At 40.5% G+C, this 24,647-nt stretch overlaps 1 protein-coding gene across 3 annotated transcripts in view; it reads left to right on the plus strand.

Annotated features, from left to right (window-relative positions):
• The window catches only part of LOC124787943 (charged multivesicular body protein 3), a 60,573-nt gene that overhangs the window by 15,933 nt on the left and 19,993 nt on the right, over positions 1–24,647 (plus strand). For all 3 annotated transcript variants that reach the window (XM_047254942.1, XM_047254940.1, XM_047254939.1), the window contains one exon: positions 3,273–3,365. In XM_047254942.1, the coding sequence (XP_047110898.1) occupies positions 3,273–3,365 (93 nt within the window). The remainder of the gene's footprint in view (positions 1–3,272; positions 3,366–24,647) is intronic.

Raw genomic sequence — 24,647 nt, forward strand, 5'->3', positions numbered from 1 at the left:
GCAGCTATGAAATGTTTTATTTTTTCAGAAAATAGACAAAAACGTGAAACCTTCAATTGATAGCTTACAGTAGGTGTTAATTTACTTAATTATGATGTAATATTGCCTTAATTGTTATTACTCAATTTAAGTTCTATCTTTACGACTGCTGTGAATGCGCCCAACTTACCAACCAACCCGGTGTATAGGACCTGTGTGTACTGTAGCCGTTACAAAGTGATTGTTCCACACTGGACTGGTAACAGTGAAGAGAGGCTCCCATGTTGTGTTAGAAGTTGGTGAACATCTTTATATGCTCTTTGCAGTAAGGTGACATTGATGCCAATAAATATTTAATTAAGACATACTGATCTTTCAAAATGTTGTGTGGGACAGGTTAGTGCTGTGCAGCATCATTCGCATATATGGGTATCACAGTTTTAGTGATAGTGAATTGTAATTTACTTCATGATTTGATGAGAAATCTTTAAACTTTCAATTCAATTTAAATTCAGGTTCTATGGAACAATTTGAGCCAAATCTTCATATCCATAAAATAAATAGCTACATAATTCACAGAAAGATGACATTAATGTTAGTGATACACATGCTCCACATCTAGTCTATCGTCTCCTTTTCAAAATCATACCATCTAAATTAGTTATTTTACCAAAAATTTTGCAGTTATTCTGACATTGCTATTCTGGCCAGTGTAATGTCGTGTTTTTGTGTTCTTAGTATGGATTTAAACTACCCAGTTATCAATAACATACTTTCCCATCTGTATTACCCACAACAGAGCTGCTAATTTTTCTTTGGCTCTTTCACAATTCCCTTAAACAGCGTACATTTCTGAGTGGTGTAATTTGTAAAAGATCCTAATTTTCTTGAAACTGAAAATGTATCTGGATTTGTACCCCTGTATATCATACTATAATATCATTCTTAACCATATTCCGAAGTCTCAGTTTCATGACTTTGTTTTAAACTGAGTGAGACCAACCTTCTACACACAATTTTCAATGCCATATTTTTCATGACATTTCTGCCTATATGGATGTGGCCACTCACCATTCCACTAAACCATTTTAAGAGGATAAATGTAAATACTTTGGATGATGTGTAACTTTAGTTTAGGAAAATAAAATATGCCTTCTTCACTACATTGGCCACAGAAGACAGTGGCAGATCTTATTTCTTAGCTGTGTCAAAATGTTTAATCGTACAATTGTCTTTACTGTTGCTAATAATTATCGGCTTTAGTTGAGTAGTAAATAAATTCATTTATTAATCATAATTGCACAAGATTATAATAGGCACACAGTTCTACACCTGAATATATAGTACTTAATGATGGGTTTGTTTTTAACATTAAATGGTTTGTTGGTTTTCATTAATTTTTCAAAGTTTTGAGAAATAGTGTTGGTTTTCCTTTAAAGTGTGTCAGATTTAATGTGCTATGCGCTGTGTGTGAGCTTCTGCATCATTTCAGAAATTTCGTTGTAGTTACAGTTGCCACACCTAGCTGGGACCTCAACGGGACAGTCTGAGATGGGAGAGTAGAAATGAAGTAACAAATTTATTTAATGTAAATACTTTGTGGTCTGTACATTTTTTCTTGACAGAAGACCTCTTTTTTTGTGTAATCATCCATAAAGTGACACTTCCTTTTCCCATCCTTAGACATTTTCGTAAGCTACAATAAAATAAGTTTATTAAATGCAAAACAGTTGACATTAACTCTTTAGTCATCAAAGAACATGTCACTATACAGTTCATGCCCTATATACCCAAGGTAAACAGTTCAGATGTTACTAACTTGCCCTTAGAGAGAATGGTCCTATCTGATTGCTATTCAAATAGGAAGTGCCCGATTCTTGTGCATGGTGCTGTTGTAATTGTTCCAGCCCCTTCCTACTGGAGAAGTCTATTATTTTCTTGAATGATGGTGTGAGATCTAGAAGGTGCTTGCATCATCGATACAGGATATGCAACATGCAATGCCGTCTGTGAGACAACATTGTCAATATTCGCTTGTTGACATAAATAAAACTAACTGAGGCTGAATTTACATGTTGCACTAACAGATAGGTTTACTTCAGTACTTGAGCCAAGTCCTTAATAGTATTTTGCAATATTGGAACAAAATTGTCTTGTCGGGATGTCAGGACAAGAAGGTCCCTAACAGTAATGATCCTGATATATCAGGACGGATAGCAGCCCTACTTGTAGGGCAGTAATGCAAAAATTTATCTTTTCTGGTATTGTGGCCTTACCAGTACTATGAAATGTTTAAGAAATATTACTTGTGAGTGCATGTTGATTGTCAGTAAATATAAATTTTCACTCTTTTGTATTCCATGTTAAATTTCCAGAACAGTGTAACTGTTCACATGTACAAAGAGTTAAATTTAATTCATCATAAAGTAATAAGAAACATATTTAAAATGAGAATTAACTCTTGAAACATGTTGAACTCAAGCTAGATTAAATAAAAAATATGACAGGCAGCAGCAAATCTCTTGATTTAAAAACTGAAACCACTGTTTTGACACCTGCAAGTTTCAACAGCCATTTTATACTGGATGAAACAAAAAAATCTCATATTTTAGCAATACAGAGGAGACATTGAGTTGCTAACAGGAAGGCACAATTGTTGATGCTATGTCCTGGAGATTCCATTGTTATTTAAATTGATACGTTAGTGGACTTATACACATTACCTGTATAACATGCCTGCATGCAAATTTGGGTGAAATTGAAATCTTTACATTCTGATCTTAGACCATAAATGAGATAAATAGTGCATGACATCATTATGGCAGACCAAACATTGTGAGAACAGCTAAAAGATAGAAAAGCTTGTACAATATGCAAGATGACTCAAGAGAGAAAGGGATCCAAGAATCCAAACCCAAGGTGGAGAGTGGACCTGAGAATGTGGTCAAACAGGTAATTATATCTGCTCTGAATGTACTTCGGGAAAGTGACCGAGAAGTATAAGTAGCAAGCTTCTGTATTGTCTTACAGTTCTTTAACAGTCAAATTTTTCCACTTTACCCAACGGATCAGAATCAACATGCTGTTGCTTATTTACCATCCTTTTCCACATCTTGTTCTAACCCTCTTACAGAGAAACTGCTTTTTATGGAACAAGAATGTGTCCTGTCAATTTCCATTTCTGGATTCATTTTTCAGTCTTTGGTTATATTTTAAGATTTGCACTTTCCTGCTATTTCATGAGAATACATGGAAGATTAGAAGTTTTTTTTCTGTCTTTCTTCATCGCACAGGCTGGAATTATTGAAGAGATGTTGGAAGAGACAATGGAAGGACTCGAAGATGAGGAAGAGCTTGAAGAAGAAGCCCAAGAAGAGGTTGATAAGGTAAAAATTAGCCATTTTATGTGACATAAATTAAAAATAGTATTTTTGCAAGGAATTTGTGTACCAAACTTAAAATTCACAGTAACTTGTAGGGTTTCATCATGGCTACCGCTAACAGGTTTTGTGGTGCTACTTGTTATGTGAGAAGCACAGCTTGTAATTTAATTTCACTTTTTCGAGCTGAAACATTGCACATGTTCAGTAAGAATATTATGAAAAGGATGGCTGCTATTAACCATACAGCAGAGATGCTGAGTCACCAATAGGAAATAAAGGAAATAACAAAAAGACTGTTACAAAATACGCTTTCGGCCTACAAGGCCTTTGTCAAAAATAAACAACAGACACGTGTGTGTGTGTGTGTGTGTGTGTGTGTGTGTGTGTGTGTGTGTGCTTATTTTGTCAGTCTTCTTATTGTTGCCTATCTGCGACTCAGCAACTCCACTATATGGTGACTAGCAGCTAACGTTTTCATAATATTGATATGTTCTGTAAGGTTAGATTAGACATATAGTCAGAACATACTGTTCTTCATTTGCACAATTTTGTTAAATCCCCCATAATCCATATACAAGCTTATAGTTCATGGCTTTCAACTTCTTATTCCTCACTTCGGCAGGTTTTCTTTTTTTATATATTCAGAAAGCTTTTCAAAAACTCACAATTATCATAAGTCATTTGGTATGGAGTCCTATTATAAGATTTCTGTATGTTGCATTTTAATCTATGAAGGGTAATATTTGTAGCAAAGAAAACTCCCTGGTTTATGTGCTGCTTATTTAATAAACATCGTGTACTTGGTGCAGTTTATACATTGTCTTGCAATATAGGACAAGCAATGTGGTTGACTTTTTTTTTTTTTTTTTTTTTTTTTTTTCCCCAGTGTTGCACATGGTCTTTTAAAGGGGGAAACCACATTAGGAGGCTTTTTGACACAGATTTTGGGATGAATTAATTAGAATTTAATCAAATTTTGACATCAGTTCGTTCATATTTCGAACAGGTTTTTTTAAGCCGAAAATAACAGTTACGCTGTGATGCCGCTGAAGGTGGCGAGTTTAGTTCTACAATTGTGTGCAGTGTAGCAGATTTTACACTAATAACTGTAATAACTGATTTTCTGAGAATATAAACCTCAATGCAGGCGAAAATACTGAAATTAAAAATTTTGCAGGTGTTGGAACAATTTACTTCGATTTTTTTCCTTGAATTGTGCAAAGATAAATATCCTTAAAATCATGATATCATCTGACAAGTTGGTTCATACAATTCGTAATTTTATAAAGAATCATACTGTCAATTTTCATAATGATCGGTTCTATACTTCTTGAGTTAGATTGCACGCAAATGTGAAAAAAGTCATTTAGAGATAAACGTGTTTGAAAAATAAATTCTTGGAAACTGGAAATTCGAGGAAGTTAACAATAATGTAAAATGGTTACTGCTCAATCTGTGATTCCAGCACCTTATGGTAATCCTTCTTCTTCCTCATAGGCTTTGTTTTGTGCTTGCAGCAGTGCTTTCCGAGCTTTCTGATCTTCCTTCGATTACAGTGAACTAGGTAGATTTTGCTGGCTCACATGCTGGTTATGCATTTGTTCGGCATAATTCAAGCTTTGCGTGCCTACTACAATTCCTGCCTCATTTATGACCATCAGAAGGGATGAATTTCCTTCATTGAGTAAGCACACTGCTAAAGACAATGCCAATTCAACAACTTTTAGTCCGGAGTGCAAGTGTTTAATAGCTAATCGCCAAATAGTGGGATTAAAACTTCCATTCACATTTTTGTGTGGCCACCTAGACATCTCTCCAGTAATTCATCCTTTGATAAATCTTCTTGTATTGGAAGAATTTTGAGCCTGTACCCAATGTGCACTCGGTTCTGTGCTCATAAAATCTAAACAAATGTGAATTTCGCATTGAAATTTTGACAGCATGATAGTTAAGCTAATGATTTATGCAATAAAAAAAATCGGATTTTTGAACCTCCTAATGTGGTTTACCCCCTTACAAGTGTTCAGTTTTGAATTCTTACATTCATTTTCAAACCATTGCCTACACCACTGATATTTGACTAACATAATTCCAAGGGAACATTCATAAGACTTGTTTGTACACAAGGTTGTAATGTTGACTTGGTTTATGAAAATCTTTCAAGATCCCATTGGAATTATGTTACATTCAAATATAAGAGAAGCAGGTAATGGTTTAGAAATTAATGCAAATATTCAATACTAGTCACCATTAAAGATCAAATGCAACTTTGATGGAAAACTAAATCTTTATTTGTATAAAATTCTGTTGTGTTGGTAATGAAATTGGTTGGTACAAATCTTTTAGCAGCCTATTTTTGAAATGTTGAATGTTAACAGAAAGGTACAATAGAAATTGATTGCATTTAGTGGGTAGTTCCAATGTTCTCAGTGGCTGCGAATTATGATATATGCCTTAACAACTCACTTTCTCAGTAGCGTTGTTGCAGTTGTTTTTTAACATCAGGAAGTATTCAGTGTCCTACTCAATTCACTGTTCTCCAGATGGAGTGCATACAACAGTTTTTGATTTTAAATCTCACACAGTTCTCATCATGGTAGTTCATTAACTGTTCAGCCATTGACTGCTTTTTAATTATAGAATACATCTTTGCAGTTAATTTTTGTGCATCTGTTTCAGTGTTATCTATATAAGTGAGCTGATAATGTTAGTTGTCGTGTAGCATATTAATTTTTATCTTGCGTGTACATATATACTGTGCATGAAGAAATTGAAACCAACATGGCTTTGTGAAAAAAAATCACCTGCATATCAAGGTTCCCCTTTAAGTTCTCTGAGCATACCTGTTATACGTTCATATGGGCCATACCAGCCTGTTAAGAGTACAGCAATACAACTGTAAATTTGTTTGATGTCTGTTACTGTACCTACGTAAGGTCTCAATACATGGGAACGGTACTCTCAGTGGGCTGCATTTCATCTTGTATGAGATTTTTTACAGATACACTGTGCCTATCCAACAAACCACCTCCGTTGCTCCTTAGTATTACCCCTTAATATTTAAACAATGTAATTTTCTCAGGAAGTTTGCAGCTAGCCTCGGGATCAGTGGCTATTGGGGTTTTTCGTTGTTGTGGGCATCATCTTGCTTTTATCCAGATCCAAAAAGACCTGCCACACATTACAGCAATGGAAATTGATAGATATTCTCCTCTTCCTTACAATCATCCAACAATATTTTTCAGGTAATCCCATCATCAGTCAAGAGTATTGTTTTGCCCCATATTTTCTTCATATGGGCACATGGTATCCACTGCTGTTATTAGTAATTTGAATAAATCAAAGCTCCATTTATGTAAATGCATTTTCCACCACAAAACATTTTGGTCACTAGACCACTCTCAAATGTTCAAGAGGTTTGTAACTTAACAAGTGTGTTTTTGTGTTAACTAAATGTTTGAGAATACCTGGAGCTCGAGGCCAGTCACATTAGAAATTATATTTATACAACGTCTAATAAATTGTTATTGTATTTTGAGAACATTGATGGTCCAGTTATGCTTCCTTTTGGTACACTCCGTGTTACTTTCATTTGTGCTGAACATTCCCTGTTAGGTTCTTCTTACAGGGTTTTATTAATCAAAAACTCTTAAAGCCTTTTATTAAGGAACTGAAAAATTTGCATTTGTTATAAATGCAACTATACCTATGAATTCTGTCGTGAAATGTGAAAATGCGAAGTTACCTAATAAATGCTGTTTCATAGCAATATGTATCCAAATAAATTATTTATCAAAGATTGTTTAAAATACCTATATTTTTTGTGTATAAATATTGAAAAAGTAGTAAATTTTCACATACTAATGTTGCATAACAGCTAGGAAAGCCCAATTTGGAAAGAGAATAAGAATGTTGTTGTTGTTGTCTTCAGTCCTGAGACTCGTTTGATGCAGCTCTCCATGCTACTCTATCCTGTGCAAGCTTCATCATCTCCCAGTACCTACTGCAACCTACATCATTTTGAATCTGCTTAGTGTATTCATCTCTTGGTCTCCCTCTACGATTTTTACCCTCCACGCAGCCCTCCAATACTAAATTGGTGATCCCTTGATGCCTCAGAACATGTCCTACCAACCGAACCCTTCTTCTAGTCAAGTTGTGCCACAAACTTCTCTTCTCCCCAATCCTTTTCAATACCTCCTCATAGTTATATGATCATGTGATCTACCCATCTAATCTTCAGCATTCTTCTGTAGCACCACATTTTGAAAGCTTCTATTCTCTTCCTGTCCAAACTATTTATCGTCCATGTTTCACTTCCATACATGGTTTTGTGGCGGCATTCGTAGCGACAAACAATTCGCTGTAGAAACGGCTTACGAAGTCACCGCCACACTTTTAATAGCGGGCCGACCGGTCCGCTGGAACAGTGAACAGAAAGATGAAAACCCAAACACTCTGATTAAATAAAAGTCGGTACTTATCTTTGTTAACGAAGATACAGAAACACAGTAGTGAACTCCGTGTCTACAGAGATCTGTCTAGTTCGAGTCGGAGTGGCTAGGTCAGCGTCGGCTGACGACAAACAACAACTCTGCTGCGATGAACACACAACTGACTAGCAAGTACACAATTCGGTGGCGAGTATACAACTGAGCAGCGAATACAGAACTGTCCTAGCGCTCGTGACTCCAGCGCTTAAGAAACCAGAAGCCAGCGGTGGCGCGCGCAGACTTGCGGCGATTTCCTGTCTCGCTGGCGCTGCTTATGCGGACGGCGTCCGAACTTTGATGCTGCCAACCTTTTGGCAGCGGGCTCGGGTGGCATTACCGGCTAGGATATAACACTCCTCCCCCCCAAATCACCGCACCGTCGTTGAATAATGACGTGGCGAGCGTCGACGGCGGGGGAGGGGTCTGGCCGCAGGCGTAGCAGAAGAGACCGGGGCGGAGACTGTTGTCGGTGGCAGTCCCCGGTCCGCACCCCAGCATTGGCTGCGCGGGGCCTCGGTAAACACCGACTGAAAACCGAGGTCAGGGTGCACGCCTGTGACCACGGGCGCAGCGTCTGGTACTGGACGCGACGGGGCGTCGGGACCCACGAAGAGAGGCAGCGTCTCCTGACGCTGCGTCGACGGCTGCTGAGTGGGCGCCGGACAAGGCGCTGCGGTGTCAGACTCCTTGGGGGTGCCCAAGGAAAGCGGCTGCAGGAAAGGCTGCACAGCCACCGCTTGGGAAGGCGGCCCGGGAGGGGTCGACGTCCATCAGCTCCGAAGGCGGTGGCGACTGAAGAGGGACGGCAGGTGCCGGAGCGACCACCTGGGACGCACCCGGATGAAGCTGCGCGGGAGGCATCAACGGGACGGGCTGTCGGCGTGATAGCGGCGACAGCTGCTGCTGCTGCCCTGGGGGCGGCAGCGAAGTCGGAAGGCGCGGCTGGGACCCGCCGCGGACCAAATCTGTGGACAAAGAACGAGCGGCAGAATCCGGGCGGCCAGCGCGGCGCAACTGGTTCTGATGCCTCCTGTGCACCCCAGTAGCACCTTGAACAGTATAAAAACCGCGACCCTGGACACTTATCACGGTACCACATTCCCAACGACGGCGACCGTGATAAACTCTGAAAAAAATGGCGTCGTTGCGCTGAAAACGCATGCGATGCTCAGAAGCGGCGGGTCGATCGGGGGGGGTGCAACAACCGTAATAGGGTGCAATGACGACGGCCGTGGAGAAGCTCCGCAGGCGAAGGGCCGTCGCGTGGCGTGGTCCGGTACGACGACAAGAACGTGATGAGGGCCTGCTGACAAGAGTGCGTAGCACGAAGGCGGTCCATATGATCCTTGAATGTGCGTACAAAACGTTCCGCTGCACCATTCGATTGAGGGTGGAATGGCGGAGTAAGAACATGGCGAATGCCATTGGCAGAACAAAAACTTTCAAATTCAGCAGAGGTAAATTGTGGACCATTGTCAGACACTAAAACTTCTGGAAGACCCTCAATACAAAAAATTGAAGTCAACGCCTGTATAGTTTGTGCAGACGTTGTAGACTGCATGGGCACAACAAACGGAAAATTACTAAATGCATCCATCACGATGAGCCAACGAGAATGCCAATATGGTCCAGCGAAATCAATATGTACTCGCTGCCAGGGACCTGCAGGGCGTGCCCACTCAAAATAGCGTTGAGGCGGAGCAGCTTGGTGTTCAGCACACGTCGAACAATCTGTAGACATCTGCGTAATCTGCTTATCAATGCCGATCCATGTACAATGACGGCGGGCAAGCTGCTTGGTGCGGACCACTCCCCAATGACCTTGGTGCAACAAGTCGAGGACCTTGGATTGGAGCACTTGGGGAACCACTACACGAAGCTGGTCATTCTCGGTGCGTAACAGCAAAACTCCGTGCGAAACAGACAACAGATGACGTTGCGAATAATAGCGACGAACCACAGGATCCGATATGTCCTTTGCCTTGGACGGCCAACCACGTTGAACAAAACGTAATAGTAAACTCAGATGAGGATCCGTAGCTGTCTCACGTGCCACCTGACGATAATCAATCGGAAAATCCCGGAGGGATTGATGCTCATCGGCGTCAATCTGATGGCAAGAGTCGTCAGAGGAATCGAAGACATCATCCGCAGCAATTGGCAATCTAGAAAGCGCGTCAGCGTTTGCATGCTGAGCTGTAGGGTGATACAGTATCTCATACTGGTATTGTGATAACAAAAGAGCCCAACGTTGTAGTCTCTGAGCTGTCCGCTGAGGAACTGGTTTAGACGGATGAAACAGTGACGTCAGGGGCTTGTGATCTGTTACTAAATAGAATGGTCTACCATAGAGGTAGTGATGGAATTTTGTGACACCGAACGCAATAGCCAACGCTTCCTTGTCCAGTTAGCTATAATTACACTGAGCTTTGTTTAGCAATTTAGATGCGAACGCAATAGGACGTTCGGTGTTACCGACTCGGTGAGACAACACAGCACCGAGGCCGAAAGAAGAGGCATCACAAGCTAACACCAGAGGCTTGTTAGGGTCATAATGGACCAGACAACGATCATTCAATAAAGCCTCTTTAAGCTGCTGAAAGGCTGACTGGCAATCAGCTGACCACACAAACGGAACATTCTTACGGCGGAGACGATGCAACGGTGCAGCAATCTGTGATGCATTAGGTATAAACCTAATATAATATGTCAATTTGCCAAGAACTGCTTGCAATTCATGCAGATTGCAAGGGGCGGGCAAATCACGAATAGCTGCTAAATGTGACTGGGAGGGATGAATGCCTTGAGCATTAATAACATGTCCCAGATACTCCATCTCCGTAAGGAAAAATGAACATTTATCGATGTTGCAACGTAGGCCTGCCTGAGACAACACTGTAAACAAACACTCCAAATTACGGAAATGTTCAGCAGGCGTCCGACCGGACACAACAATATCGTCTAAATAGTTGCAACACGATGGCACATTAGCCAGAAGTTGTGACAAAAAACGCTGAAAAACAGCTGGAGCTGACGCACAACCAAAAGGCAAACGCAGAAAACGGAACAACCCCAACGACGTGTTTATGACAAAATACTGTTGTGATTGCTCGTCGAGGGGCAATTGCAAATATGCTTCACGGAGATCAATTTTGGAAAAGAAACGAGCTTCCCCTAACTTATCCATCAGCTCGTCCGGTCTAGGCAAAGGAAAAGAATCAATGACAGTCTGAGGATTAACTGTCGACTTAAAATCAGCACACAAACGTAACTTGCCAGACGGTTTCTTTATAATAACTAAGGGAGAAGCCCACTGGCTCGCTGAAACGGGTTGAATAACACCGTTGTTTTGCCAACGACGAAGTTCATCTGCTACAGGTGCCCGGAGGGCGTGAGGCACTGGACGAGCACGAAAAAATCGAGGCTGAGCATTATCTTTTAACGTAATATGAGCGGCAAAGTTCGCAGCACAACCTAGTTCGTCTTTAAATATGTCACTGTATTGTTTACACAAATCGGTTATGCTGTCTTGAGGAACAACAACAGAATTAATTTGCAACACATTGTCTTGGATAGACAGGCCAAACAAGTCAAAACAGTCTAATCCGAAAATGTTTACACTGTCTGTAGCGCGGAGCACTGTGAATGAAACTGTTTTTGTATTGCCACGGAATGTGGCTGGCATGCTACATACACCTAACACAGGAATTTGTTCTCCACTATAAGTAGCCAAAGAATGTTTTGCCGCTGAAAGTTTAGGGCGGCCGATAGCCGCATACGTAGCACTATTTATGAGAGTCACAGACGCACCAGTGTCAAATTGAAGGTCTTATCCTGGATGCGTAGCTTCACAAATAGTTTATTACACTGTCTCTGGATCGGTGCAGTGGAGGCAGAAGACACAAAATCAGCGCGTTTAGCGCGTGTTCGCTGTTTACGACAACGCGTGGGGTGGGCGGGTGGAACAACAACTCCCGCTGCACTTGCAGTCTGTACATTACTTTTTACAGCGTTTGAATTATGCTTGGGTCGCATAGCAGAGGGCTGGGTGGGTGGCTTATTGCGAACAAGTTTATTACCCACACGAACCGTGGAAGAGTCTTTAAACGCGACCTTCTGGGCGGGCTGGCTTTGAAGAACATGAATATCCATGGGCTGGGCAGCACTAGAATTGTTCTTGCGTTTACGCAAACAAACAGTCTGGATGTGTCCTTTCCTTTGACAAAAGTGACAAACCGCGTTTCGTAACGGGCAACGTTCACGAGGATGAGCAAGAACACACTTAGGGCAAGACTTAAGTCTATCATTTTGCACACGCGGCTGACGAATGTGTTTAACATGATGCGGCCGGCTAGTGTTTACAGTCTGACTCTGCCGGTGGGGCCGCGGGCGTGACATAACTTGCTTAGCACAGGCAATTTGAGAAATACATGGCTGATCTAACTCACACTCAGCATAGTCAAAAGTATCTTGGGCTTCAATGATGTTTATCACAGTCTCTAATGACAGGTCAGGCAACTTTAAGATAGCAGCACGAATACGAGAATCTGCAATGTTTTGAGTAATAGCGTCTCGTAACATGACATCACTGTAGGAAGCTCCACACACACAATTAAATCGGCACTGACGGGTGAGGCCCCGTAAATCTGTTAACCACTGTTTATTAGATTGATGTGGCAGTTTCTTTAATCTGAAGAACTTGAATCTGGCTGCTGCCACATGAACTCGCAACTCGAAATACTCAGCAAGCTTGTTAACAACAACGTCATAGTCTAAAGCTTCCGGCTTGAATTCCGGGAACAACTTACAAAGTAGTCGATAGACATCCACGTCTGCAGTGGAAATTAAATAAAGCTGCCGCTCAGTACCCGTGATTTTGTAGACTGTCATGTGCGCCTGCAACTGCGCGAAATATTCTCGCCATTCTTCTCTTGATGCATCAAAAGCACGGAAAGGTGGTGCTGCCTGTGCTTGTTCCTTTTGTGTTGGAGGATTAGCCGCTTGTTTGGCGATTGCTTCCACCAGACTTTGTATCTGCTGACTCTGTAACAAGATCAACTGTTGTAATTCGGCAGACATAGTGAACACAAATTAAACCAGCCCCCAAAATTTTATCGCTATAATTAGTATAACCAGAAACAAGTTGAACCAGCCCTGCACACGAGTTCGGAAGCCCTCGTCGCCAGTTTTGTGGCGGCGTTCGTAGCGACAAACAATTCGCTGTAGAAACGGCTTACGAAGTCACCGCCACACTTTTAATAGCGGGCCGACCGGTCCGCTGGAACAGTGAACAGAAAGATGAAAACCCAAACACTCTGATTAAATAAAAGTCGGTACTTATCTTTATTAACGAAGATACAGAAACACAGTAGTGAACTCCGTGTCTACAGAGATCTGTCTAGTTCGAGTCGGAGCGGCTAGCTCAGCGTCGGCTGACAACAAACAACAACTCTGCTGCGATGAACACACAACTGACTAGCAAGTACACAATTCGGTGGCGAGTATACAACTGAGCGGCGAATACAGAACTGTCCTAGCGCTCGCGACTCCAGCGCTTAAGAAACCAGAAGCCAGCGGTGGCGCGCGCAGACTTGCGGCGATTTCCTGTCTCGCTGGCACTGCTTATGCGGACGGCGGCCGGACTTTGATGCTGCCAACCTTTTGGCAGCGGGCTCGGGTGGCATTACCGGCTAGGATATAACACATGGCTACACTCCATACAAATACTTTCAGAAACGACTTCCTGACACTGAAATCTATACTCGATGTTAGCAAATTTCTCTTCTTCAGAAACGCTCTCTCTTCTTCAGAAACACTTTCCTTGCCATTGCCAGTCTACATTTTATATCCTCTCTACTTCGACCATCATCAGTTATTTTGCTCCCCAAATAGCAAAACGCCTTAAAGTGTCTCATTTCCTAATCTAATTCCCTCAGCATCACCCGACTTAATTCGACTACATTCCATTATCCTCGTTTTGCTTTTGTTGATGTTCATCTTGTATCCTCCTTTCATGACACTATCCATTCTGTTCAACTGCTCTTCCAAGTCCAAGAATGAGTTTGCAAAATAAAGAGCATATCTATGAACAAACACAATGATTTATAAGTGTGCCTGTAAGTTTCTCTCCAGAGTCACACCAGCTGCAGATGGTTGAATGATCTCTATAAGGTACCCACTGTATTTGGCATAGCAGAACTTGTCTGTAGAACCTAGCATCTTAGAACAAAGAAATTCATACATTGTTTGCTAGCTAAAGTTGGTTTTATGCAGACACTTTAATGTGGCAGTTTTAGGTGGTGGGTATTTTGAACTGTGGTTGGATAAGATACAATTAAAGGTCAGGCCCAAACTATCTCATTTACAATGCTGCCAACCTCAGTAAGCAGTTGTGTGCAGTAGCTCTGGTCAAATGCTTTGTGCACTCTTTGCTTTGGGTTGTGCCTTTCTCATTTTCTTATTTTGAAATGAATGAGGGGACTAATTCCGGTCCATCAGGGGGTACAACTCTTACAGAAAGACTCGGCAGTCCCTATGACTACACGAGTTACGATGTCCGAGAAACTAACAACATGGATGTGGGATGGTTGCCTTGTGAGAGAGGGATTTCTTCCCCCACACTGCTCCTCATCCCCTGGGTAGTCAAAGTCCTTGTTTGTCATGGCCAACTATTATGTTATAATGTCTGCACTAGAGCGACCAGAAAATGTATTTCTACCACACCGAGGAGAAAATAGTGCTGCTTCTCAACAGAAACAATTATTTGTTGAAAGCTTAAATAGAGCCACAGGAAGAAAACAAGCAAAGACCATTTTGTAAAAAGTTGTCTACGTTTTTGCAAAAGCAAACATTCTATCTAAAACAACTCTTATAGTGGAGAATAAAAACTATTCTCTTTATTATTATTTTATCTTTCAGTCACCACTTTTTTTTTCTCCTAATCAACTTTGACCTCGAGCGTGTGACATGACACCTGTTTACATTTATATACCTAATCACTTTGAAAATATAATTTTAATTTCACTAAAAGTAGATGCTAGTATTTCAGGTCACTAATAATTTTATACTTGCAAAGGCACTCCATATGATCGTATCTTGATTAGTAGGCAACATTGATGTGCAGAGTCAAACGCCTTTTAGAAACCTATGAAGGTAGAATTTACTTGTTAACTTGCAACTGTGATTTCAAGAATATGGATAAAGCAAGTTTTTTATCACACAAGTGGTTTTTCTTGAACATTTGCTGACCCTTTGGAAGGAGCTTCATCTGCTCAAGGAGTCTCATTAAGTCCAAACTTAAAAATGTGCTCTAAGATGCTGATCTGTAATTTTGTGCATAGATCCTTTTACTGTTTCTGTACACAGGAGTGGCAAGTATTCTCTTTATTCAAATGTTTATGTGGAGCAGGGTGTTTTACCCAGGGCAACTGGTAAATCTGGGAAAAGCCTGGAAATTTTTTAGAATTCCAGCAATTTTTCATTGTGTTAATTTTCAATTAAATGTTTGTAATTTTGACTGGTAAGCATTGATACTCTTACAAAGAATTTTACTTGAGTCCACTACTGCAGAACAATACTGCTGCAGTAAAACATATATGACAGAACACCAAACTCAAACTTAATTGGAAATAAAGTGCACCATTTACAGTAACAAAATGCACTGCACCCACAATCATCTGCTGACAGCAGAATGTATCAAAAACTATATGGTACTTCGTAACAAGAAACTGCTTTCAATGAGCATGATGTCACACAGGTTATGAGAAAATATTGCGAACGCGGATTTGGGAAGCGTTACTTTCAAAGTAAATTTATTTTTAAGCAGGCTGGATTATGTTTTGTGTGAAAAGGTGTGATGAATTTATTAAATCACAGTGTGTTAGACTCTCATTTAAAACACAACACTTTGAGCATCAGCTGCTTACCAAATTTTCTAGATCAGAACACCAGCCATTTATGCCATTTTTAAACTTTTACTGGCACAGTTGTCTTTGATTTATCTTAGCTGGTAACACACTAAAAATGCCAAGCTTCAAGGTTATAATGTAATGGGATAGACAAAGACATCTACTCACCAAGCGGCGGCAGAACAACCAGTACATAGAAAACGTTTTATATGAGCAAGCTTTTGGAGCTAGTGGCACCTTATTCTAGCAGGAGGATTGAAGGGGAAGGAAGAGAGGCAAAGGAAAAGGACTGGAGAAGTTTAAGGAAAGGTGTAGAGATCAGAAAAGTCTCTCAGAAACCTAGGTCAGAGATGGAAGACAGGGTAATACGCAAGACAGAGGTTATACACAAGTTAACAAGACTAAAAAGCTGAGTGCATTTTACCCAACAGAGATGAGAGGGGGATGGTGAGAAATAGACAGGTCAGAAAATGAAAGATGTAGAAACTAAAACGGAGTGAAGAAAGGAGTAGTTACTGTGAAGGAATTCTGAGACAGAAGAATTTAATGTAAATTGAGGCTAGGTGGGCAGCGAGAACCAAGAACATGTTGCAGCACTAGTTCCCACCTGCGGAGTTATGAGAAACTGGTGTCTGGGGAAAGAATCCTGGTAGCGTGTGTGCTGAAACAGACACCGAGGTCACGACCATCACATAGAGCATGAGCTGCAGAAGGATATTGTTTGTTGCTGGTATACACCCTCTGCCTATGCCCATTCGTCCTAAATGTTAACTTAATGGTTATGCTGATGTAAAGGCCGAAATTGTTTTATAACAGCTGGTATGGCGTGTCATTTCACAGGTGACTCTCTGTTTGATGGTATATGTTTTTCTAGTTACCGGGCTGGCATAGGTGGTGGTAGGAAGGTGCATAGGTCAAGTCTTGCAGCAGGATGGTCACAGGAGTAGGAGCCATAGGGTAGGGAGATGGGTGCAGGAGCAGCATAGGGCTTGACAAGGATATTGCAGAGATTGGGAGGGTGACAGAAAAGTGTTCTAGGTGTGGTTGACAAAATCTCAGACAGAGTGGACCTCATTTCAGGGCTTGATTTCAGTAAATCATGGCCTTGTCAAAGTAGCTGATTAATACATTCAAGAGCAGAATGATGATAAGTGACAAGTGGTGTGCTGTAGAGGTTTTTGTTGGGGGGGGGGGGGGGGCTGCGGCAATTGGCAGTATCAGGATTGGATGTGATGGCCCAGGAAATCTGCCTTTGAACTAAGCTGGTGTGGTAATTACATCCATTGAAGGCTGAGGTGAGAATGGTGGTGTACTGCTGTAAAGAGTATGCATCTGAACAAATATGTTTGTCTCAAATGCCAAGACTGTACGGGAGGGCACCTTTAACATGGAAAGGATGACAACTGTCAAAATGTAAGTATTTTCATTTGTTAGCAGCTTTAATGTGGATGGAAGTGTGTAGCTGGGCTTCAGTGAGGACAAGATCAACATCAAGGGAAGTGGCATGGGATTCAGAATAGAATCATGTGAAATTTAATTGGGAGAAGGTATTCAAAGGTTCCAGGAATTTTAACACGTCAGCCTCAACATGAATTCCATATGGAATCAACATGTCTAAACCAAACCATGGGCTGAAGGCTTATGGATTCCAGGAAAGCCCCCTCCAAGCAACCCATGAAAAGGTTGGCATAGGAAGGAACCATCCTGGTTCTCAAGGCCATACCTGTGATATGTTTGCGTGTCTGCCCCTCAAAGGCTAATTAGTTGTTGGTAAGTATAAAGTTGATTAAGGTGAATAGGAAGGATGTCATAGGTTTGGAATCAGGTGGGTGCTGACTGAGGAATTGTTCAGCAGCAGGCAGGCCATATCCATGGGGATGTAGGTGTAGAGGGAGATGGTATCAGTGGTGACAAGCAAGATGTATGGTGGGAGTGGATAGGGCATGGATTTCAGATGATCTGGGAAATGGTTGTTGCCTTTAGTACAGGAGAGAAGTCTTTGTACAGTGGGTTGCAGATGTTGATCAACTAAGGCAGATATATGCTTGATTGGTGCTTTGAAGTCAGCAACCATAGGACAGCCAGGATGATTGGGTTTTTGGATCTTAAGAAGGTGGAAGGTGGGGGTGCATGGGTTGAGTGCTGTAAGAAGTTCTGTGGATAGAGGTATTAGTCCTTGTGATGGGCCTAAGGTTTTAAGGAGGAACTGCAGGTCAGTTTGAATCACAGGGATGGGATCTTGATGGCAGGTGCTTTAGGTAGAGTGTCAGACAGCTGGCGTAGACTGTCACTAAAGTACTCCTGTGAGTTAAGTACCACATTGGTAGATTCTTTATCTGTTGGGAGCCTGGAGCTCTACAGAGGACAGGTTAGGGTCATATTGTAGGGATTCTTGAAAGGCTTGTAAGGGATGATTTTGAGGTAGTGGTAGTGGATCAAGTTGGGATCATGGCCGGAACTGTTCAAGGCAGGATTCAATGTCATGTTTGCTGTTGGAAATGTTTTGAGATTGGGTTACAAAGTGATATTTTCAGTTGACATTACTTGTGAAGGAAAGTAGATCTTCCACCAAAGCAACATGATTAAATGCAGGCTTAGAGCTGAAAATGAGACCCTTGGACAATACAGATAATTCAGAAGAGGAGAGTGCTTCAGACAAGAGATTGAGAACATGGTATTGTTGGGACTGGTTTTTGTGATTATTGGCGTGGGAGGCAGTGGTGAAGCCTGGGGCATGTTAAGGATTTTGGCCAAGCTTGGTTTGTGGGAGAGGAGTGGTAGTTGATGGTTTGGCTGTTTAGGAAGCCACAGAGAGACAGGAAGGGAAACTGCACTGTTGAGGTAGCTCGGGATAAGTTGGGGTAGCTTTTTGAGTTGAAGTCTGGCATGTTGTTGCAGTTTGATGTTGGCTTGGCGGATGATGCCATCCAAGCAAACATGAGGGGCAGAAAACTGCAGGATTTTGCGGAAGGAGAGAAGTCTGGTGGACTGGAAATGGACAGCTTAGGCATACAGGTCACAGATTTGCTGGATAAGTCCAAAAGATTGCTGTATTTGAAACTGTAAAAGAGCCTAGTGTGGAGTAGGATTATATCCTGAAACAGGGACTTTCAATGTTAGGCCTTTGGGAATAACTCCAAGGGAAAACCAAGTTTCGAGAAACAGAATGTGGGACCATAGTTTTGATTGTGCAAAAGCGTCTTTTCAAAAAGAACATGTAATTTTTGATGGGCTTCATCATGACAAGAGGGGACGGTTTGGAGTGTTGGAAATGGTGGGAGTGGCAAAAAAAAAGAGAGAAGCAGAGGGTGGGAAAAGATAGAAAGTGGAAGAAAAGTAAGGAAAAAATTTGGAATAATCGGAAAAATACATACAAAAATATTGAGAGCAAGGAGTGATTAATGAGAGGTAATGAGTGGGAGAGAATTTCTTGCCAGAAAAGTGGCCTATATGATACAAAAAATGATTGGAAAAGAAAAAATTGATAGGGAAAGTCATGAAAAAGACAATCTTTTAAAACTGTGCAAACAGAAAGGGAATATGACCAATATTAGATTTGAAAGCTTAGATTGTCCTGTAGCTATACTGTACATGTATTAATTTAAAGCATTAACTTTTCCATTGTGTGTTCATGCTTAATAATGATGTTGCTATTGGCTGATGGGACCATGTAACATGAGTTGTGATTGGCCAACAAAAATGCATCTTAATCTTGATTTCAGTGCTTCAGCAGCTACCATGCTCTACCATATATCGGAGATGCTGAGTCACAGATAGGCACAACAAAAAGACTGTCACACAAAGCCTTCAGCCAAACAGGCTTTCGTCAGAATTAGGCATCACTCACACTCTCTGATGAACCAAGCTGGGATAGTTTTAATTCTCCTCTTGCTTGCCATCTGCATCCTTAAATTCATTTTTTTATGTTTAACTATGTACATTCGCACACATGAATATAATCTGCATTTTCATAAAAGAGAAAGATCGGCCCTCAGTTTTAAAGAATATAACACCAGATCTAATTTTGTGCTTCGTTTTAGGTATGTAATTGATTTTCTAGATTATTTCAACTATTACTAGATAGTATCTTTCACTACAGGATGAAATCAGTGATTGTTTCATAACTAAAATTCTGTTGTTGACATATAAACAAATATCAATTCTGTACTGATTGTAAACATTTGGGAGGTGAAATGATAGTAATCTTAAAGTATCTATTTGGAATATAACAATACGAAAGAAGGAAAGTTGCTACTCACCATATTGCGGAGATGCTGAATCGCGATAGGCACAATAAAAAAATTCACACAATCATAGCTTTTGACACACACACACACACACACACACACACACACACACACACACACACACACTAACACAAGTGCAACTTGCACACACATCTGCAGTCTCAGAGAGCTGGAACTACACTCTCTGAGACTGCAGATGTGTGTGCAAGTTACACTTGCGTGAGTGTGTGTGTATATGTGTGCCTACTGCTGACAAAGGCCTTAATGACCGAAAGCTATGATTGTGTGAATCTTTCTATTGTACCTATCGCGGCTCAGCATCTCCGCTATATGGTGAGTAGCAACTTTCCTTCTCTCGTATTTGTGGTTAGGTTTTACTGCTCATAGATATTCAACAGTAAACTATTGTAGCAGTACATGGAGGTTCGCCTGCAAACTTTTTAATGAGGCATATGGAAAGTTTAAACAATAGTGCACTGGCCATATAACTGTGTATTATTGGGGGGGGGGGGGGGTTGTGAAAAGTGAAAGTAAACAACTGTGAATCACAAATATGCACCTGTCGGCTACATCATTTAAAGTAGTCATAATTGTACTTCACACCCCATTTTTCGGCCAGTATCACAACACAGTACATCGATGCTGAGGAAAACAAGTGATCAACGAAGGAAAAAAAAGCAAGTGGAATCACTACAGCACGCGAACAGAATGTACATACACACAAACACACATGCAAGCAACCACAATCTCTTTCTGCCTAGGCGAGACATGGCATCGTCAGCCAGAGACTGTGGTGATGTATGTGTATGGGTGCACGCGTGCACTCACCTGCAACTCAGTATCTCCACTATATGGTGAGAAGCACCTATCCTTATCATAACATTGTCGATTGCTACTCAAGAAATAGTGATAGTCTGAAAGCTAGTGTAAATATGATTTTCTGTTGCATATTTTTATGCACCAGACATCAGTCAGGTATACGTGAGTTGTTGCCAGTCAGGTATATGTGAGCTGTTGCCTTTTCTTAATTTTTCAGACATGTTACATTGGTGCAGAAATTGTGGAATTTTTTCTCTCATGTTGAAAAAGTAAAAGAATTGTCAATTTACAGCATAAGTTGAAATGTCTGTGTTTCATCTTGGTCTATATAGTCTTAATACTAGAATACCGATCAATAAGTAAGTTTATTGTATTTCGTGTTTTCTGATCAAAACATGAAATTGAAGAAAACTGAAAAATAGTCAAATGTTTTGTGAAATGATTTGTCCAAAAGTGAATAATGAAATAGATTATAAAAAATTAATGCACCACGTTTGCTGCACATGATTTTGAGCATAATTCAAAGTGTCTCTCTGATCTATTTTATTCCATTCTTTTAGACAAGTCATTTCACAAAACATTTGACTTTCCTTCAAATTTTTTCATTAGTTGTGTAGGAATATTTTCTGCTTGAGAGATTCTTAGTTAACAGAGAGGGGCAAATTTCTTATGGTGTGTATCTGGCACGCATGTTAACCAAGGAATATTTACTGTTGTTTTAGAGTCAAACCTGTTGGTGCACTATTGTAAGAATGGTTTTTTGCATTGCTAGAATTTCTGAATGGTTTGTTTGTGTGAACATTGTTGAGGTTGATGTTGATTATGTTATTTGAGCTTCCCGTTCTCCAGTTGTTTTAGCAAGTTATACTTCACTTCTTCCAAATGTACTAGGGTGGAATATGAACTGACATTTGGAGACCATGGTGTTTATTTCAAATGTCATACGATTGATATTGAAAAAAATCAAATTCAGAGACATTCTTATGAGGGCCAATTCATTCCTATCTTAAAGGCAATGAGGTGAAACAGAAATTAAAACTCTGAATATAATAGTGTAATATGTGATGTGTAACCTCCCCATATTATACTCTGCCATCCTCAGTGTTGTAGCATCTGGCTCCAATCAACAGCATATGTGATAGTTGTTGTAGCCTCAGTGCCATCCAATAGCTATTTTGGCCATTAAATGAAGAGTCAGGTGTAGCTGCTACCTTCTGTATTTATTGAAAAATATTTACAACTACTATATATAACCATAGGAAATCACTGGTATGAAATAGAGAAATCATTTTCTTCACTTGATTACTACACACTTTATCAGATGGTCAGAGTGAAAGACATTACACCTGTTGTGCCTCCTCAATGAAATGTGGCTTTAGAATTGTTCCCTACAATGTAGGTCAAACAAATCATTGTGACGGTAGTACAGCAAGGGTAAGAGTCTGCAGCAAGGGTAAGAGCCTTGTCATTCTGGATTGTGCAGGTCAGTTGTGTGAAGCTAGTGCACCAGAAAAATTCTGGAATAGGTCATTTAAACATGACTTTCATGGTGGGTGGAACACAAATATTGCCCAAAACTCCAAATGGCTTCAAAAAATATTGATAATCGTGCAGTATTTCTAAGTGTTATGATTGTCTGGTGCAGCATCCTGACACCATTCTTGTTCCATATCTCAGTTACATATACCAACACAGAAATTCTTGCAGTAATATGTAAGCTTTGTTGTCTTAGAATTAAAGATACCTTCATTGCACGTATCTTCAGCCTACTTCTCATTCAGTGGTTGAGCAGAGAAGTGCTGGCTGTGTACAGAATATCTCAAAACATCCATGAGGAAATAATCCTCAACCCATACATACCGCTGATATTGGAATTTATCACCAACTGTTAAACTATCTACCCTTGTTATCACTACAGGTCAGTCTCTGCCATGCTGGGATCTGAGGGACCTGCTCTCCTTTCTTAACATTCCTTAACATTTAGTAAACTATCACATTATGCAGATGATATTTACATACACTGAGTGGTCACAGAGGATACCTGCCGTAGAATAGTGCGTGCTGCCGTATTACTTGACATTTGATGGTAAACATGGTCAGTATCACCTCACAAATCTCTAGATATTCAGCATCTTGCGCCATGGAAGTAGTTGGCTTGATTTGTAAATTCCTGGGATGAATGGCTGACATTGGACATCTTCATCAAAGGCTAGGACATACAATTAACATTCATCATGCATTCCCATACTTCTGAGGCACACATCACACCACAGTGCTGTCCCTGCGTCGATGGCTGGTGCAGTCTCAATTAGATTATAGTGCTATCTTTTATCATGGTTTCATGAAGTTGGCATCAAAGTTTAACAGGATACCTTACTCCTGCATAAAAATCTGCCTGCACATCATGCAATATCCATCTACTTTCCAAACTGGAAATGTGTAGTCATGACAACTGTTCAAATGCAGAAGCTAGATTAAACTATTCACTGATGATTCAAAAATAACTGGTCAGTTATATGTGACTAGCACTTTTTGTCCTGAGCTCCATTCAGACTGTTCATATGTTGTACTTCAGTACACACAAGTGTCAAATGCAGGGGCAGCAAGGCACTGTTCAAACTCACCAGACCATTTAGACTAAACAAGATCTGGAATATATCTCACTTGTTAACTACACTATTGGGTCTCAAAATGCTACGGTGCATTGGAATAGCAACAATCATTTTGTGAAAGTGATGCAGGTAGTGTTTGAGTTACAGTGCCATGAAACTTCATTGAACCTTCTTTGTATACCAGTGCACTAAGATGTCCAATAAAATGGGTGTGTGGGCTTACCTCTTCACCCAGAAGATAGTGGTTTACAAATTGGGCATGCAATAAGCCATACTTAACCGGTATTGCCACTATTCTCACATGATATACAAAATCATCACAGACCTTTCAAGATATTGTAACCAGCATATGTAATTGAGTGTATGTCCTTAGGTAGCTTTTGTACCGTGTGCTTTGTATGCCCTTTAATTATTTTTAATCATCCAATGTACTACTTGTGTAACATGGTGCTGGCTGCACAGTGTGCACATCAGATACCAATAAAAAAAAGAAACTCAAAATTAAAATATTAATTAGTTTGCATTAGTAAAAATCTCTTGTGCCTTGAGTGTATTTCTTAGATATTTAATGCTGTACTATGAGGTTTGGCCTATGTAATGGATTCACCCTTACATTTTTGTGGCAATATTATATTGATAGCGACCATTGAGTTTACCCTAGCAGTGAACATCTGGGATGACCTCATTAAGTAAAAATCTAAAGGTATGGAGAGATAAGGTATGATACTAGTATTTCTCATGCAGTCTGTTGAATGAAACTATAACTGTGAGGCTACAAGAATGGGGCCATTGAAGAGTATCTGTAGGAATTCAGACTTGTAATAAATAGGTATAACTGAAAACGGCACACTGAGATGTTGTTGGTGCATTCCCCACTTTGTGTAATTTTGAGAGTATAACCCAGTGTTGAAGGTGGATTATGTTTACAATATTGTGTGCAGTCCATGGATTTTATCAATTGAGAAATGAACGTCTAATTAGCTACAATCATTGAAAACAGTGTACAGAAAGGTGCCAATTGTGCAGCAATCGACAGTTATTTTCAGGTGTTCATTACCAATTCCCCCTGTTTCAGTGTAGTAAGATGTTTTAGACAATGCGTTTCTTGTATACGCTCAAGCTTGCAGGACAATCCCCACATTACTTTTGTGTAACAGAATGTATATCAGTCTTGCTACAAAATGCCAGTAGCTCTTTTAGTGTAATA

Source organism: Schistocerca piceifrons, chromosome 3 (genome assembly GCF_021461385.2).
Source record: "Schistocerca piceifrons isolate TAMUIC-IGC-003096 chromosome 3, iqSchPice1.1, whole genome shotgun sequence".
In the NCBI taxonomy this organism is placed as follows: domain Eukaryota; kingdom Metazoa; phylum Arthropoda; class Insecta; order Orthoptera; family Acrididae; genus Schistocerca; species Schistocerca piceifrons.